Source organism: Somniosus microcephalus, chromosome 22 (genome assembly GCF_052327205.1).
Source record: "Somniosus microcephalus isolate GS21.2 chromosome 22, FLI_Smic_1.0, whole genome shotgun sequence".
NCBI lineage: Eukaryota > Metazoa > Chordata > Chondrichthyes > Squaliformes > Somniosidae > Somniosus > Somniosus microcephalus.
Genome location: NC_141008.1, coordinates 60,522,614 through 60,537,053, shown reverse-complemented (window position 1 = coordinate 60,537,053; position 14,440 = coordinate 60,522,614). Strand labels below are relative to the sequence as shown.

General features: G+C 45.5%; 1 protein-coding gene across 8 annotated transcripts in view; it reads right to left on the bottom strand.

The window, feature by feature from the left end:
• Positions 1-14,440, bottom strand: part of rap1gap2a (RAP1 GTPase activating protein 2a) — a 383,517-nt gene that overhangs the window by 130,287 nt on the left and 238,790 nt on the right. For all 8 annotated transcript variants that reach the window (XM_085964881.1, XM_085964886.1, XM_085964885.1 and 5 more), the window contains one exon: positions 10,038-10,122. In XM_085964881.1, coding sequence (XP_085821007.1) covers positions 10,038-10,122 — 85 coding nt within the window. The remainder of the gene's footprint in view (positions 1-10,037; positions 10,123-14,440) is intronic.

Genomic DNA, 14,440 nt, shown 5'->3' with positions numbered 1-14,440 from the left:
CTACAACCTCAAAAAATTCTAACAGATTCGTCAAACACGATTTCCCTTTCATAAATCCGTGTTGACTCTGCCCAATCCTATTATTATTTTCTAAGTGCTCTGTTACCATGTCCTTAATAATAGATTCTAGCATTTTCCCTACTACTGATGTCAGGCTAACTGGTCTGTAGTTCCCCGTTTTCTCTCTCCCTCCTTTCTTAAATAGTGGGGTTACATTTGCTAACTTCCAATCTGCGAGGACCGTTCTAGAATCTATGGAATTTTGGGAAATGACAACCAATGCATCCACTATCTCTATAGCCACCTCTTCCTAAACCCTAGGATGTAGGCCATCAGGTCCAGGGGATTTATCGGATTTTAGTCCCATTAATTTCTCCAGTACTGTTTTTTTTCTGATACTAATTTCTTCTAAAATATAGAAGGTTAAGGGGTGATTTGATTGAGGTTTTTAGGATTTTGAAAGGAATTGATAGGGTAGATAGAGAAACTCTTCCGCTGGTGGGGGAGCCTAGGACAAGGGCCAGGCCATTCGGGAAAGAAGTTACGAAACACATCTTTGCACAATTATTAATTTAAGTCTGAGATTGATAGATTTCTGCAAGCCAAGGCTATTGAAGGATATGGAGGAAAGGATACATAGAAGATAGGAGCAGGAGTAGGCCATTCGGCCCTTCGTGCCTGCTCCGCCATTCGATGAGATCATGGCTGATCCTTTAATTCAGTATCCCGTCCCCGCCTTCTCTCCGTAACCCTTAACCCCTTTTGCCCGTAGAAATATATCTAATTCCCTCTTAAATATATTTAATGAGCTGGCGTACACTGCCCTCTGTGGCAATGAGTTCCACAGGTTCACCACTCTCTGAGTGAAGAAATTCCCCCTCATCTCTGTCCTAAATGGTTTAGCCCTTATCCTTAAATTATGTCCTCTAGTTCTGTTCTCACCCGCCAAGGGAAACATTCCTTCTGCATCCAGTCTGTCTAGACCTGTCAGAATTTTATACACTTCTATGAGGTCCCCTCTCAATCTTCTAAACTCCAGTGTGTACATCCCTAAACTACATAGTCTCTCCTCATAGGTCATTCCCGCCATTCCTGGTATCAGCCTGGTGAATCGCCGCTGCACCCCCTCCATGGCAAGAACATCCTTCCTCAGATGAGGCGACCAAAACTGTACACAGTACTCGAGGTGTGGTCTCACCAGTGCCCTGTACAGCTGCAGCAAGGTATCCCTGTTCCTGTATTCTAACCCTTTTGCTATGAAGGCCAGCATACCGTTTGCCTTCTTGACCGCCTGTTGCACCTGCATGCTCGCCTTCAGTGACTGGTGTACAAGAACACCCAGGTCTCTCTGTACTTCCCCCTCTCCCAATCTATTGCCATTTAAATAATAATTTGCCCTCCCGTTCCTGCACCCAAGGTGGATAACTTCGCACTTGTCCACATTATAGTGCATCTGCCATTTATCCGCCCAATCGCCCAGTCTGTCCAAATCGCTCTGGAGCTTCCTGGTCTCTTCCTCTGAGCCCACCCCCCCTCCTAGTTTAGTGTCGTCTGCAAATTTGGAAATGCTGCATCCGACTCCCTGATCCAGGTCATTAATGTAAATTGTGAACAGCTGGGGGCCCAGGACAGATCCCTGTGGTACCCCACTTGTTACTGCCTGCCATTCAGAAAATGAGCCGTTTATTCCAACTCTCTGTTTTCTATCTGACAGCCAGTTCCCTATCCACGCCAAAACTTTCCCCTTTATCCCATGAGCCTCAATTTTCCATGCTAATCTTTTATGTGGGACCTTATCGAAGGCCTTTTGGAAGTCCAGGTACACCACATCTACTGGCTCTCCCCCATCTATTCTACCAGTTACTCCCTCAAAAAATTCCAATAGATTAGTCAAGCACGATTTACCCTTTGTAAATCCATGTTGACTCTGTCCTATCCTGTCCCCATTTGCTAAGTGCTCCGCTATTTCATCCTTAATGATGGACTCCAGCATTTTGCCCACAACTGATGTAAGGCTTACAGGTCTGTAATTACCTGCTTTTTCCCTACCCCCCTTTTTGAATAGTGGGGTAACGTTAGCTACCCTCCAATCCATCGGCACTGTTCCCGAGTCTAATGAATTCTGAAAAATCATCCTTAGTGCATCCGCTATCTCTAGGGCCACCTCCTTCAGTACCCTAGGATGCATGTTATCAGGCCCTGGGGATTTGTCCACCTTCAATCCCTTTAGCTTCCTTAACACCATATCCTTAGAGATATTGATTTGCGTCAGTTCCTCCTTTGCCAATGTCCCTATTTTTCCCGATATCCCAGGGAGGTTTTTTGTGTCTTCCTTCGTAAAGACTGACCCAAAGTATGCATTTAGTTGATCTGCCATTTCCTTATTTCCCATTATATATTCCCCCGTATCTGACTGCAATGGACCAACTTTGGTTTTCACCAGTCTTTTCCTTTTGATATATTTATAAAAGCTTTTGGAGTTAGTTTTTATATTTTCCGCCAGCTTGTTTTCGTAAGCTATTTTGCCCCTCTTGATCATGCCCTTTGCCCTCCTTTGCTCTATCTTAAACTGTTCCCAATCTTCCGCTCTGGCGCTTTTTTTGGCTATTTTATACGCCCTATCTTTGGATTTTATGCTGTCTCTAATTTCCCCTGTTATCCACGGTTGAGTCACCTTTTTAGATTTCCTTTTATGCCAGATTGGTATAAACAATTTTTGCAATTTTGTCATTCTATCTTTAAATGTTTGCCATTGTTTATCTACCTCCAGTCCTCCCAGGAACGTTGTCCAATCAGACCTACTCAGTTCCCGTCTCATGGCATCATAATTCCCCTTGTTTAAATTCAGGACCTTAGTCTCTGAGTCAATTTCTTCGCTCTCCATTTCGAGTGAGAAATCGATCATGTTATGATCGCTCTGACCCAAGGGTCCCCGTACAACAAGATTACTGATTAGTCCCTTCTCATTGCACAGTACCCAGTCCAATATAGCCTGTTCCCGAGTTGGTTCCTCGACATATTGATCCAGATAACCATCCCTTAAACACTCAAGGAATTCCTCCTCCTCATTATTTTTACTGATTAGGCTAGTCCAATCTATATGTAAGTTAAAGTCACCTATGATGACAGCTGTGCTCTTATTGCACGCTTCTCTAATTTCCCTCGTGATGCCCTCCCTAACCTCTATTTTACTATTTGGAGGCCTATATACCACTCCTATTAATGTTTTTCGCCCCTCGCTATTTCTTAGCTCCACCCATATAGATTCTGTATTAACTGAGTTAATATCCTTCTTTTCAATTGCATTTATCCCCTCTTTTACTAGCAATGCTACCCCTCATGGTGGATGGAGTTAAGATACAGACCAGCTATGATCTCATTGAATGTCAGAACATGCTCGAGGGGCTGAATGGCCTGCTTCTGTTCCTGTAGTTTACAGACAGGATTACCAGAGTGCAGAGCTGCATGTGGTCCACGGATCCTGGTTTGGACATCCCTGCTCTAGGAGTTCATCCTAAGAGGGACTTCAATATATTGGGAACAGGAAACTAATCAATTCTAATGGGACTACCTATTTTTACAGCTAGATGTTGCCATAGCAATGTATTATAGATAGGTGCCAAAACATGTTCAGTTAATGACTCAATAAACTCAGTGTAATCTATTTTGTTTGCCAATTGATATTATATCACGCCAATTCTGGAAAGTCATTTACGTCATAAATTCCCTCAAGATAAATTATTAGTGTCATGTGGATTTTCAATTCCAGTCAGTAATTAACATGCAGATAATGGTTTCCGGCCTCATTTATATACGCAATAAGCAACTATAGGATCCTGGGGGACTCTCAGCTTTAGGATTCATAATAATGATGGTGAGGACACTTTACATGCCAACAATTAAAAAAGTATCTCGTATTTAAGATTGTTGGCAAAAAGCCAGGGGGGAGATGAGGAGATTTTTTTTTTTTAACACAGCGAGGTGTTATGATCTGGAATGCACTGCCTGAAAGGGCGGTGGAAGCAGATTCAATAATAACTTTCAAAAGGGAATTGGATAAATACTGAAAAAGGAAAACATTGCAGGGCTGTGGGGGAACGAGCAGGGGAGTGGGACTAATTGGACTGCTCTTTCAGAGAGCCGGCACGATAGGCCAAATGGCCTCCTTCTGTGCTGTCTGATACAGGAAACTTTCGATTTACCGGCACCTAAATAACCGGAAATCTCGGTTAACCGGCAAAATTCAGGAGTAGGTTCAGGTAAGTTTTACTTCATATTGTACTTGCCTTCATCGATCTGTTGCTGTGCAAGGGTGTGGCTGCAGCTGTTGCTAAGCTACAGAGACGCTTGGAACTTGTGGCCATTGTTCTGCACTTGTTGCTAAGCAACAGGGTTTGTTGCTTTATACGGAGCTGTCAGCTCCCCGTATCTTTTACTATAGCTTTCGGTTATCTGGAATTTTCGATGAACCGGCACCACGTCGGTCCCGTTGGTGCCGGATAAAAAAAAGTTTCCTGTAGTAGAGCTTAACTTTGAGCAGGATCAGCCTTTGATGAGCTGCTTGATAAGTGTTATTAATGCTGGAAAGGACACCCTGCAGTGTGGAGGGTGCAGACCATTGCCCCATCTAATTGTAAATGATGATCCAGATTTTAGATTCATTCCCAGTAATCAAGGGCTGGTTCTGGGTGGCACGGTGGCGCATGATGTGGACCTCCAGCACACTACGTTGTGGAGTGACGTAAAATGGATTCCTGATCTTATTTGTGTAGTCAGGTGGTGTGCCAAGCAGAAGTCAGGGAGCTACCTCATGGTGAAGGAAGGAAAATTGGAAGTCCCCTCTCCTCCGGGGCTACCCATTTGTCAGCTTGGCTCGGTTGGTAGCACTTTTGCCCGTGGGTAATAGATTCGCGCCCCACACCAGGATTTCAGATCATAGTCTAGGCTGAGGCACTAAAGCAGTACTGAGGGAACTGCTGCATTGTCAGACATCTGATGGAATGGCGGAGCAGGCTCGAAGGGCCGAACGGCCTACTCCTGCTCCTATTTCTTATGTTCTTATTAAAACTGAGGCTTTGCTCTGGTGGCTCAGGTAGACATTAAGGATCCCATGGCTACTATTTGGAAAAAGAGCAGGGCGTTCTCCTGGCGTCCTGATCAATAATTCTCTCTCAATCAACACCACAAAAAAGGCCTCATGAATTTGCCACTCATCTCATTGGTGATTTTTGCAGGATGTTGCTGGTGCAGAATGGCTCCTGCCTTTGATTACTTAGCCATCAGAGTAGTCCAAAAAAAAGTAATTCATTCTGTGAGGCACTTTGCGATATTATCAGTTAATTAAAAGTATACGAATCCCTGTGATAAAGGCAACATAAAGACGAGTATTTGTATCTCTTTTCACCATATGCTGACCGGCTGTAGAGTGACGTTGGCATAGGCCTGGGAACAGGACTCCGGCCTTACCGCTTTGGCCAGGGAAGCTGGATAAAGATCGGCATTTAAACTATAAGTGGTGAAAGAGGTGGTTATGTGTTAATCAGACAGTTGCAGATAATCCAGGTATTTTGGGAGAATTGAATTTGACAACTTCATTAAAGGCATTATTGCATCTTTCTGAGATTCATGCATTTTTAATTAACTAATAATGTCCACCATTATGAGTAGTGCATGAGGTACTCAAAGTCTCATAAACTGGAGGAATATAACTGAAGCCAAGGCAATCTGTTATGTGCGAGCTTTATATGGTAATTGCCATCTTCATAGCACTGATATTGTCAAAGTACGGCACTATATCTTGCTGTTTTGCAGAAAGGATCACCTGATGTTTCAGATGAAGTAACGTACATCACAGAGCTGTCATCCCGCAATGACACCGTGTTTCCGATCTGGAGACAGTTTGCGATAATGGTGACAACAGTCAAAGAGAAACTGTGGGCCACTGATGGTGCAGGAGACGAGACGCTGGCCTTTCACCTCTGCAGCTCGGGTTCAAATCCAGTCTCGACTGATGGAATGAAAATCTCCTCTGTCTTCTAGTTACAAGTGTCCTGTGTGAAATGGATTCAGGCGGCCTCTATTCAGTTCTGATCCATTATGAGGCCTCATGATTGCTACAAAAGGAACATACTGCGTGGGATGCTGGAACTCTGAATAAAAACAGAAAATGGGAGAAACACTCAGCAGGTCTGGCAGCATCTCCGCAGGTGCTATTTGGTCATTCATCACGTTGCTGTTTGTGGGATCTTGCTGTGCACAAATTGGCTGCCACTTTTCCTGCATTACAACAGTGACTACACTCCCAAAAAGTACTTTGTTGTCTGCGAAGCGCTTTAGGACGTCAGGAGGTTGTGAAAGGCGCTATATAAATGCCAGGTCTTTTCTTCTTGGCCCAAGTGTTCCCAGCATTTTCAGTTTTTATTTCAGATTTCCAGCATCCGCAGTATTTTGCATGTGTTGTAAGTGTGTAATTCACTTCTCTTCCAGAAACTCCCACCTTGAAGAAGTTCTGCTCTTCCCACACGATTGCTAATGTGGCAATCTCACTCCAAGAGGCTACTGTATGACTGGGGGTGGGAGAGAGAGGCCCTTCTAAGGTTCAACACAAGAGGGAGCTTCAATCTGCATCTAGCCGTGCTATACCTGACCTGGACGTGCTTAACGCTAACACTGGATGCCAGGTCACAATATGAGTAATTTTAGCGACTGAGGAACACTGGCGGGGGAGGGGGGGGGAGCCCAATTTCAGATTTCTAAAGGAGCATCATGGTTATTCAGGCACAATTCGCAGATCAGAGCCTGCGTAATTACGGCAGGTGAAAGTTCACACAGTTAAGTGCTTTTCCTATGAAAGATTTTATAGGAAATCCTCGATTTGAGTTTACAATCCAATCACACGCACGGTATCATGATTGTAATGCTATAGTTTAAGCATTTGTAGACATTCCTTAACTTTGGTGAGTCTTTCATACAAGTTTGAGCATGTGACTTAGAGAATCTTCTTTTACAATCAGTATCTGAAAATGCTTCAGTTAAGCAACCAGTTTCAAACATGCAGAGGATTGAGAATGGAACTCGTTAGCCGAGACTAAACTGCCGAATGCTGAACAGATATTGTTGCTTTAAATCTTAAAGGACTTTAATTCAATCTGGGATTAAGAGCGTCAAAATGAGAACGTTATAATGATATTATTACGCACACAATTTAGAGTCCCCTCAGGTAACAGGCTATTTTACAGAAAAGGTTTTGAGAGCATTTGTCACACTCTAGGGGCTGGATTTTACCAGCCCTGAGGAGGCGGGTTTGGAGGCAGGACTGCTGGGAAAGTCAAAAAGAATTGGAGCGGGTCCCGAAACCGCTTCCAACCCGCCTCCAACCAATCTTCCCGGGAGTCAGGACCCCGATTTGCGCGGGGACCCGAATCCTAGCGGCGGGAAGAGGATTATAGCCACTTAACTGTCTGTTAACAGGTAGTTAAGAGGCAGTTAAGAGGTTTTTTCCAATTTTTAGACTTCTGCTGCGGGCTTCCTGACATCAGGGAACCCCGCCAGGGTAAGTGAGGTGTGCTGTGAGTCTGTTGTTATGTTGGTGTTTGGATGACAGCTGCAGAAGTGGCATGAAGGATGCAATGGGACACTGGTGAGTATCAGAGGTAAGGAAATGTTGGGAAAGTCATTTTTAATGTATTTAGATTTTTCTGTAGGTGACAAGTTTTGAAGTGTTTGTGTGGCCTCACCTCGATGGGAGAAGTGACAGATCGCTTCTGCACCCTCACCTGCAGCTGCCATCTGTTTTATCCTAAGGAGAGAGTCACTAGAGAGCCTGGGTGCAAGGGCTCACCTGTGTACAGCGATTGTCAGTGTTTGACAGCACCTCAATGCTGTCAAACACTGTCAAATCAACTGTCAAAAATTTATGGTTCATGTGTCTTTAAGAAAACCGACAGATGAAGCGTCATCAACTGATGTCATCTGACACCGGCTTTCCCTTAATTGGCCAACAAGCCCACAGGGCGGGCTTAACAAGGCCAATCAGGGGAAACTAGCATCTGTGCATTGGACGTTGCTGGGGGCGGGACTAGAGCCAAGAAGGCAGCAGTCCCGCCCCCAACGCGTCTCGGTGAGTAAAATCCAGCCTTAGGTATCACACTTTGTAGAAATGTTAATAATTTGCAACCAAGCAATTTTATAAAAGTATACTAAAGAGAAAGAAAGCATGTTTCCCCTTGTGGGGGAATCTAGAACTAGGGGGCATAGTTTCAGAATAAGGGGTCACCCATTTAAAACGGAGATGAGGAGGAATTTCTTCTCTCAGAGGGTCGTGAATCTTTGGAATTTTCTACCCCAGAGAGCTGTGGAGGCGGAGTCATTGAATATATTCAAGGCGGAGATAGACAGATATTTGAGCTACAGGGGAATCCAGGGTTATGGGGAGCGGGCGGGAAAGTGGAGTTGAGGTCAAGACCAGATTGGCGGAGCAGGCTCGAGGGGCCGAATGGCCTACTCCTGCTCCTATTTCTTATGTTCTTATGTTATCTCCTGCTATTTTCCATGATCTTGGGATAATTCAGAGGGGTTGTTGAAATAACAATTGACAGAAATCTCCAGCAACAACAATAATTAGCTTCCCTTTGGCTGATTTAGATAATTTCCACACAGAGATTAGCCGAACAGTGGCCTTAAAGGGACAGGCTTACAATTACGTGTGAGCAAATATGGGTACGGTAGCATAGTGGTTATGTTACTGAACTAGTAATCCAGAGGCCTGAGCTAATAATCTGGCAGACGCGGGTTCAAATCCTACCACGGCAGCTGGGGACTAAATTAAATAAATCTGGAATTAAAAAACCAGTATCAGTAATGGTGAATATGAAACTACCGGATTATTGTAAAAACCCAACCGGTTCACTAATGTCCTCTAAGGAAGGAAACCTGCCGTCCTTACCCGGTCTGGCCTATGTGTGACTCCAGACCAACAGCAATGTGGTTGATTCTTAACTGCCCCTCTGAAATGGCCCAGCAAGACACTCAGTTGTATCAAAAACTGCTTCAAAAAACTATAATCCACACGGAACCACCTTCTCGAGGGCAATTAGGGATTGGCAATAAATGCTGGCCTTGCCAACGGCGCCCACATCCTCAGAATGAATTAAAAAAAACACAAAACGAGAGATCCACGAGTACTCTTAGAAGTTCAGGGAGTAGAGTTTGGGCGCGGAGACTCGAGTTGCGCTGAACGTAACTTGCGTTTAAAATTCCGCAATCCTTTGCGCCGGTTTCGGGTGAATTGCGCTAAAAAAAAAACCAGCGCAACTGAGCAGAAAATCCAGGCCCAGATCTTTGTAGTTTTCCTTTTGGAGGGGGATCATTAGAATGTAATTTTCATGAGCACAGATCTGGTCTCCATGTTACAAAAGGGACTGGAGAAGGCACAAATAAGATTTAGAAGGATGATACCAGAACCGAGAGGTTATAACTATCTGGAAAGACTGAACAGGCTGGGGCTCTTTTCTCGAGAAAGAAGGCTGAGGGGTGACCTAGTAAAGGTCTTTAAATTATGAAGGGGTTTGATAGGATAGACGTAGAGAAGATGTTTCCACTTGTGAGGGAGACCAAATCTAGGGGCCAGCAATATAAGATCGTCACTAATAAATCCAATCGGGAATTCAGGAGAAACTTCTTTACCCAGAGAGTGGTTAAAAAGTGGATCTTGCTACCACAAGGAGTAGTTGAGATGAATAGCATGGATGCATTTAAGGGGAAGCTAGATAAGTATGAGTGAGAAAGAAATAGAAGGCTATGCTGATAGGGTTAGATGAAATAGAGTTGGAGGAGACTCATGTGGAGCATAAATACTGGCATGGACCAGTTGGGCTGAATGGCCTGTTTCTGTGCTGTAAGTTCTATGTAATTCATCTAAACTGTATGCATTTAAGTGAGCTTTTGCTCGCTCTGATTTACCATTGCATGAATAAAATAAAAATATAAAAGTCAGCACACAACTTATCCCAGATGAGAGTTCGGAGCGAGCTACGTACCTTTGTGGATGCGGGAGCTGTGTGAGGCGGTGATAAGTGCGGCTCGGGCGTGCTCATATCGGCCCCGTTGGCCATCTCTTGTTTCCTGTCAAAGAAAAGGAAAAGCGGTGAGGACATGAGAAAGCACGGAACGAGAAAAGACCACTTCGCCCAGCAAGCCCACTCCTTCCACAGACTGTGACCAGCCGGCCTGTACAGTACACTCTACCCCAACTCTTTCGCCTCCTGGGGGAAGCTTCTGCATAAATACTCCCTGATCCCCAAAGACGAGCGGATGAAACTGCAGGATATTTATCCATCCCATGATGTCCACTTCACCAATTCTTGCGCAACTCTTTCCCCTTCCCCTCCATCTCTCCCGTCACTCCCCCCCCCCCACCCCCCACTATCAGCCCCAGGAGTCCAGGAACCTTGGTCTCCTGTCCCCCCCCCCCCCACTATCAGCCCCAGGAGTCCAGGAACCTTGGTCTCCTGTGAAAGAAAGACTTGCATTCATGACTTCAGGATGTCCCAAAGCATTTTACAGCCAATTAAGTACTTTGTTTCAAAGTTTAGTTGTAATGTCGGAAACCTAGCACCCAATTTGCGCACAGCAAGCTCCCACAAACAGCAATGTGATAATGACCAGATAATCTGTTCTTTTGAAAGTGATGTTGATTGAGGGATAAATTTGTCCAGGACACTGGGGAGAACTCCCCTGCTCTTCTTCGAAATAGTGCAGTGGGATCTTTTACATCCACTTGAGAGAGCAGACGGGGCCTCGGTTTAACGTCTCATCTGAAAGACGGCACCTCCGACAGAGCAGCAGAGAGCTCCCTCAGCACTGCACCGGACTGTCAGCCTTGATCTTGTGCTAAAGTCTCTGGAGTGGGACTCGAACCCACAACCTTCAGTCTCAGAGGCGAGAGTGCTGCCCACTGAGCTACGAATCTGTGATTATAAGAATATGACAAATACAGTTTCTAGACTCCATTACGACATTTGCCAAACTCTGTGTAAAAAAAGGGCTGCTTGCTATTGGTAAAGGCAATTCACTGCGCTTAGCAACAAAGCTAATCATTCATGAAAGAATGACCCACTAACAAGCACATAAAACAGCTGATTACTTGCTATTGGTTTCACACCTGGAAATCACACGGCTCATGTGCTCTCATTCCAAGCAATTTGTCCAGGCATGGTTGCGAAGAGACGGAGGAACAGAGGTTCTGTATCTAAGGCAATCTCATTAGGGCCAATTTAAGGTTGGCTATTGATTATCCACTAGGTTATTTATGTTTGCGCATCACCGCTCCCTATGCTTGTTTCCATGTTACAAATTAACAGCAGAGTTAAGAAAGAACTATCCCGGCCTGTGTAGCTGCAACAAGCTCTTAATTTGCAGGCTGCGGGATAGGACACGCTTTACACAGTTTAAGGTGTATTGCTTTCTATGTGGGTTCAATGACGACACATTCATGAAAGAGAATGTCTTTTAATCTAATGTTTGTTCAACTAAGTTAACAGCATTACAGGAGACACCATCTTAGAGATCCATCTAAAATGAAACTAAACTTAAACTGCCTCTCTCACATGCCCTCTGCTGGTAAGGCATAAATAATCAAACAGGCAAATATGCTGGTAAGGCATAATAATCAAACAGGCAAATACCATCACTATTTGCTGATATCATTACATAAGGCATGTCGGGGGCGGAGAACAGGACATGTTAAAGTAGATCCAATCCGGTGCTCTGCAGCACCAATGCAAAGTGGAGCGGGGCAGGTTTAAAGAAGGACACTTTCAAATGGCTGTACCTACAGTTTTCAATTGCAACCTCCATGTGTGGCTGCGATTTACTCCCCCTCCACCACCTCCCCACTCTCAATGTTTTATACTTTTATTTTGGTTCCCTGTTACAGCAACACCATATCTTAACATGAATTTTTAAAAAATATTCTTCTTCTTCCCCTTCTACAGAGCAGCAGAGGTCATAAGAAGATAAGACGTAGGAGTAGGAGTCGGTCATTCGGCCCCTCGAGCCTGCTCCGCCATTCAATAAGATCATGGCTGATCTGATCTTGGCCTCAACTCCACTTCCCTGCTCGCTCCCCATAACCCTCGACTCCCTTACCTTTCAAAAATCTGTCTATCTCCACCTTAAATATATTCAATGACCCAGACTCCACAGCTCTCTGGGGAAGAGAATTCCAAAGATTCACGACCCTCTGAGAGAAGAAATTCCTCCTCATTTCCGACTTAAATGGGTGTCCCCTTATTCTGAAATTATGCCCCCTAGTTCTAGATTCCCCCTCGAGGGGAAACATCCATACTGGTCAACGTCAAAGCTACAACGCGGGTAGTTGTGGGCATGTCATTCAGAGTGAGAAAGTAAAGGAGTCCCGTGGCGCCAAACAGCACCAGTGACCTTTAGCCTCCTATGGCCAGCAGATAGCTCCGTGCCTCTGGGGGAAACGCTACCTCTTGCTGTGGTGCTCCTCGCCCCTCGATTACGTTATGGTGTTCCCGCTGACACAGGGCTCTGTCGCCCCCCACCCCCCCCCCCCGCCCTTCTTGGCGTCAGAGCTATAATGTAACTGGGAAATCTGGAGAGCGAGCTGTACGGGGGTTACACAGAATTACATAGAGCAGAAACAGGCCATTCGGCCCAACTGGTCTGTGGCGGTGTTTGTGCTCCACACGAGCCTCCTCCATCTCACCCGATCTGCATATTCGTCCAAATTTTATTCACAAGTGTTTGTTTTGGCCGTGAAGTTACTGCGATACTGAGCAACCAATGCACTGCTGTAAAGCACACACCAGGGCTCCTTATAACCAGACTGCGGGCATGGGCGGGCAGAATTGATCTCCGCCAGTAGTGAGAGACAGGCCCGTAGCGAATCGACAGCCCGTTTTACACCCCGCCCGATTTTCTTTTCCGATGGGCTGGAAGGGGCTGCCAATCTGCTACGAGCCCGTTTCACACTATTGCTGAAGACGAATTTCACTCCTCGTGACTTACATTCTGTTCTTATTACATGGAATTCGAGGATTTCTACCAGTGCTTTTAGAGGGAATGCATTCTGCAATTCCATCCATTTTTTCCCTGAAAATCAGCCTCAAGTGCGAGCTTCAAGTGTTTATCTTCTTCTTCTTCTTCTTAGGCAGTCCCTCGGAACCGAGGAGGACTTGCTTCCACATTAAAAATGAGTTCTCAGGTGACTGATGAGTCCAATGCGGGACCTACAGTCTCTGTCACAGGTGGGGCAGACAGTGGTTGAAGGGGTGGGTGGGTGGGGTGCTTGGGTTGACATGCGCTCCTTGCACTGCCTTCGCTTGGCTTCCGCTTGCTCCCGGCGAAGAGACTCGAGGTGTTCGGCTCCTTCCCGGATGCTTCTCCTCCACTTTGTGCGGTCTTGGGCCAGGGATTCCCAGGTGTCGATGGAGATGTTACACTTTTTCAAGGAGGCTTTGAGGGTGTCCTTGAAGCGTTTCCTCTGCCCACCTGGGGCTCTCTTGCCGTGCCGGAGCTCCGAGTAGAGCGCTTGTTCTGGGAGTCTCGTATCGGGCATGCGGACAATGTGACCCGTCCATCGGAGCTGATTGAGCGTGGTCAAAGCTTCGATGCTGGGGATGTTGGCCTGAGCAAGAACACTGATGTTGGTGCGCCAATCCTGCCAATGGATTTGCAGGATCTTGCGGAGGCAGCGTTGGTGGTACCTCTCCAGTGCTTTGAGGTGCCTGCTGTACATGGTCAATGGTATCTTATTCACCAGTAAATTTAACATCGGAATTGACGTAATAAAACTCACTACGCACTTGGTTTGAGTATAAAGCAAGGCTTTAATCAACTTGTTTCAGAACATGGAGGTCTAGTTGTACTTCACTAGTTCCTGTCTTACAAAACGTCCCTGGGCAAGCTGGACCCATGCCTGAGCATTTATACTCCTTGGACGGCGCCACCAGCTGGCCGTCCAGTGTTATTTCATGAGTCGTTTCTTCATGATGATGAGATTTATAACAGGAATATTAAATGTTTTTGATGTTGAGTCAATCCGTGTTCTTTGCATGAACACTGAGCTGATGTCTCAGGTTTCTTGCTGGTAACAACATCAGTCAGCAATGCAAGGAATTTTTAGCCAACTCCTACAATAACTAGACTCTGGAAAGTGTGGTGCTCTAACCCTTACTATACCCTCTTAAAGAGCAGGCGAATTTTCTTCCCCATCTTTCCGTTTTGCCAGTTTTCTCCTCTCCTTACGGTACCCACCCCATACAGGGGCACAGTTCCACACGTACCTTTCCAATACTACGTCCATATGTGAGACTAGACTGTAGGGGTGAAGAAGTTGCCATCGCATCCAATACTGTTCAGGGGCGGAGGTCCTGTCTGATTCCTCCCTCCTGAGCCCTAGGGTGTTAAGGGC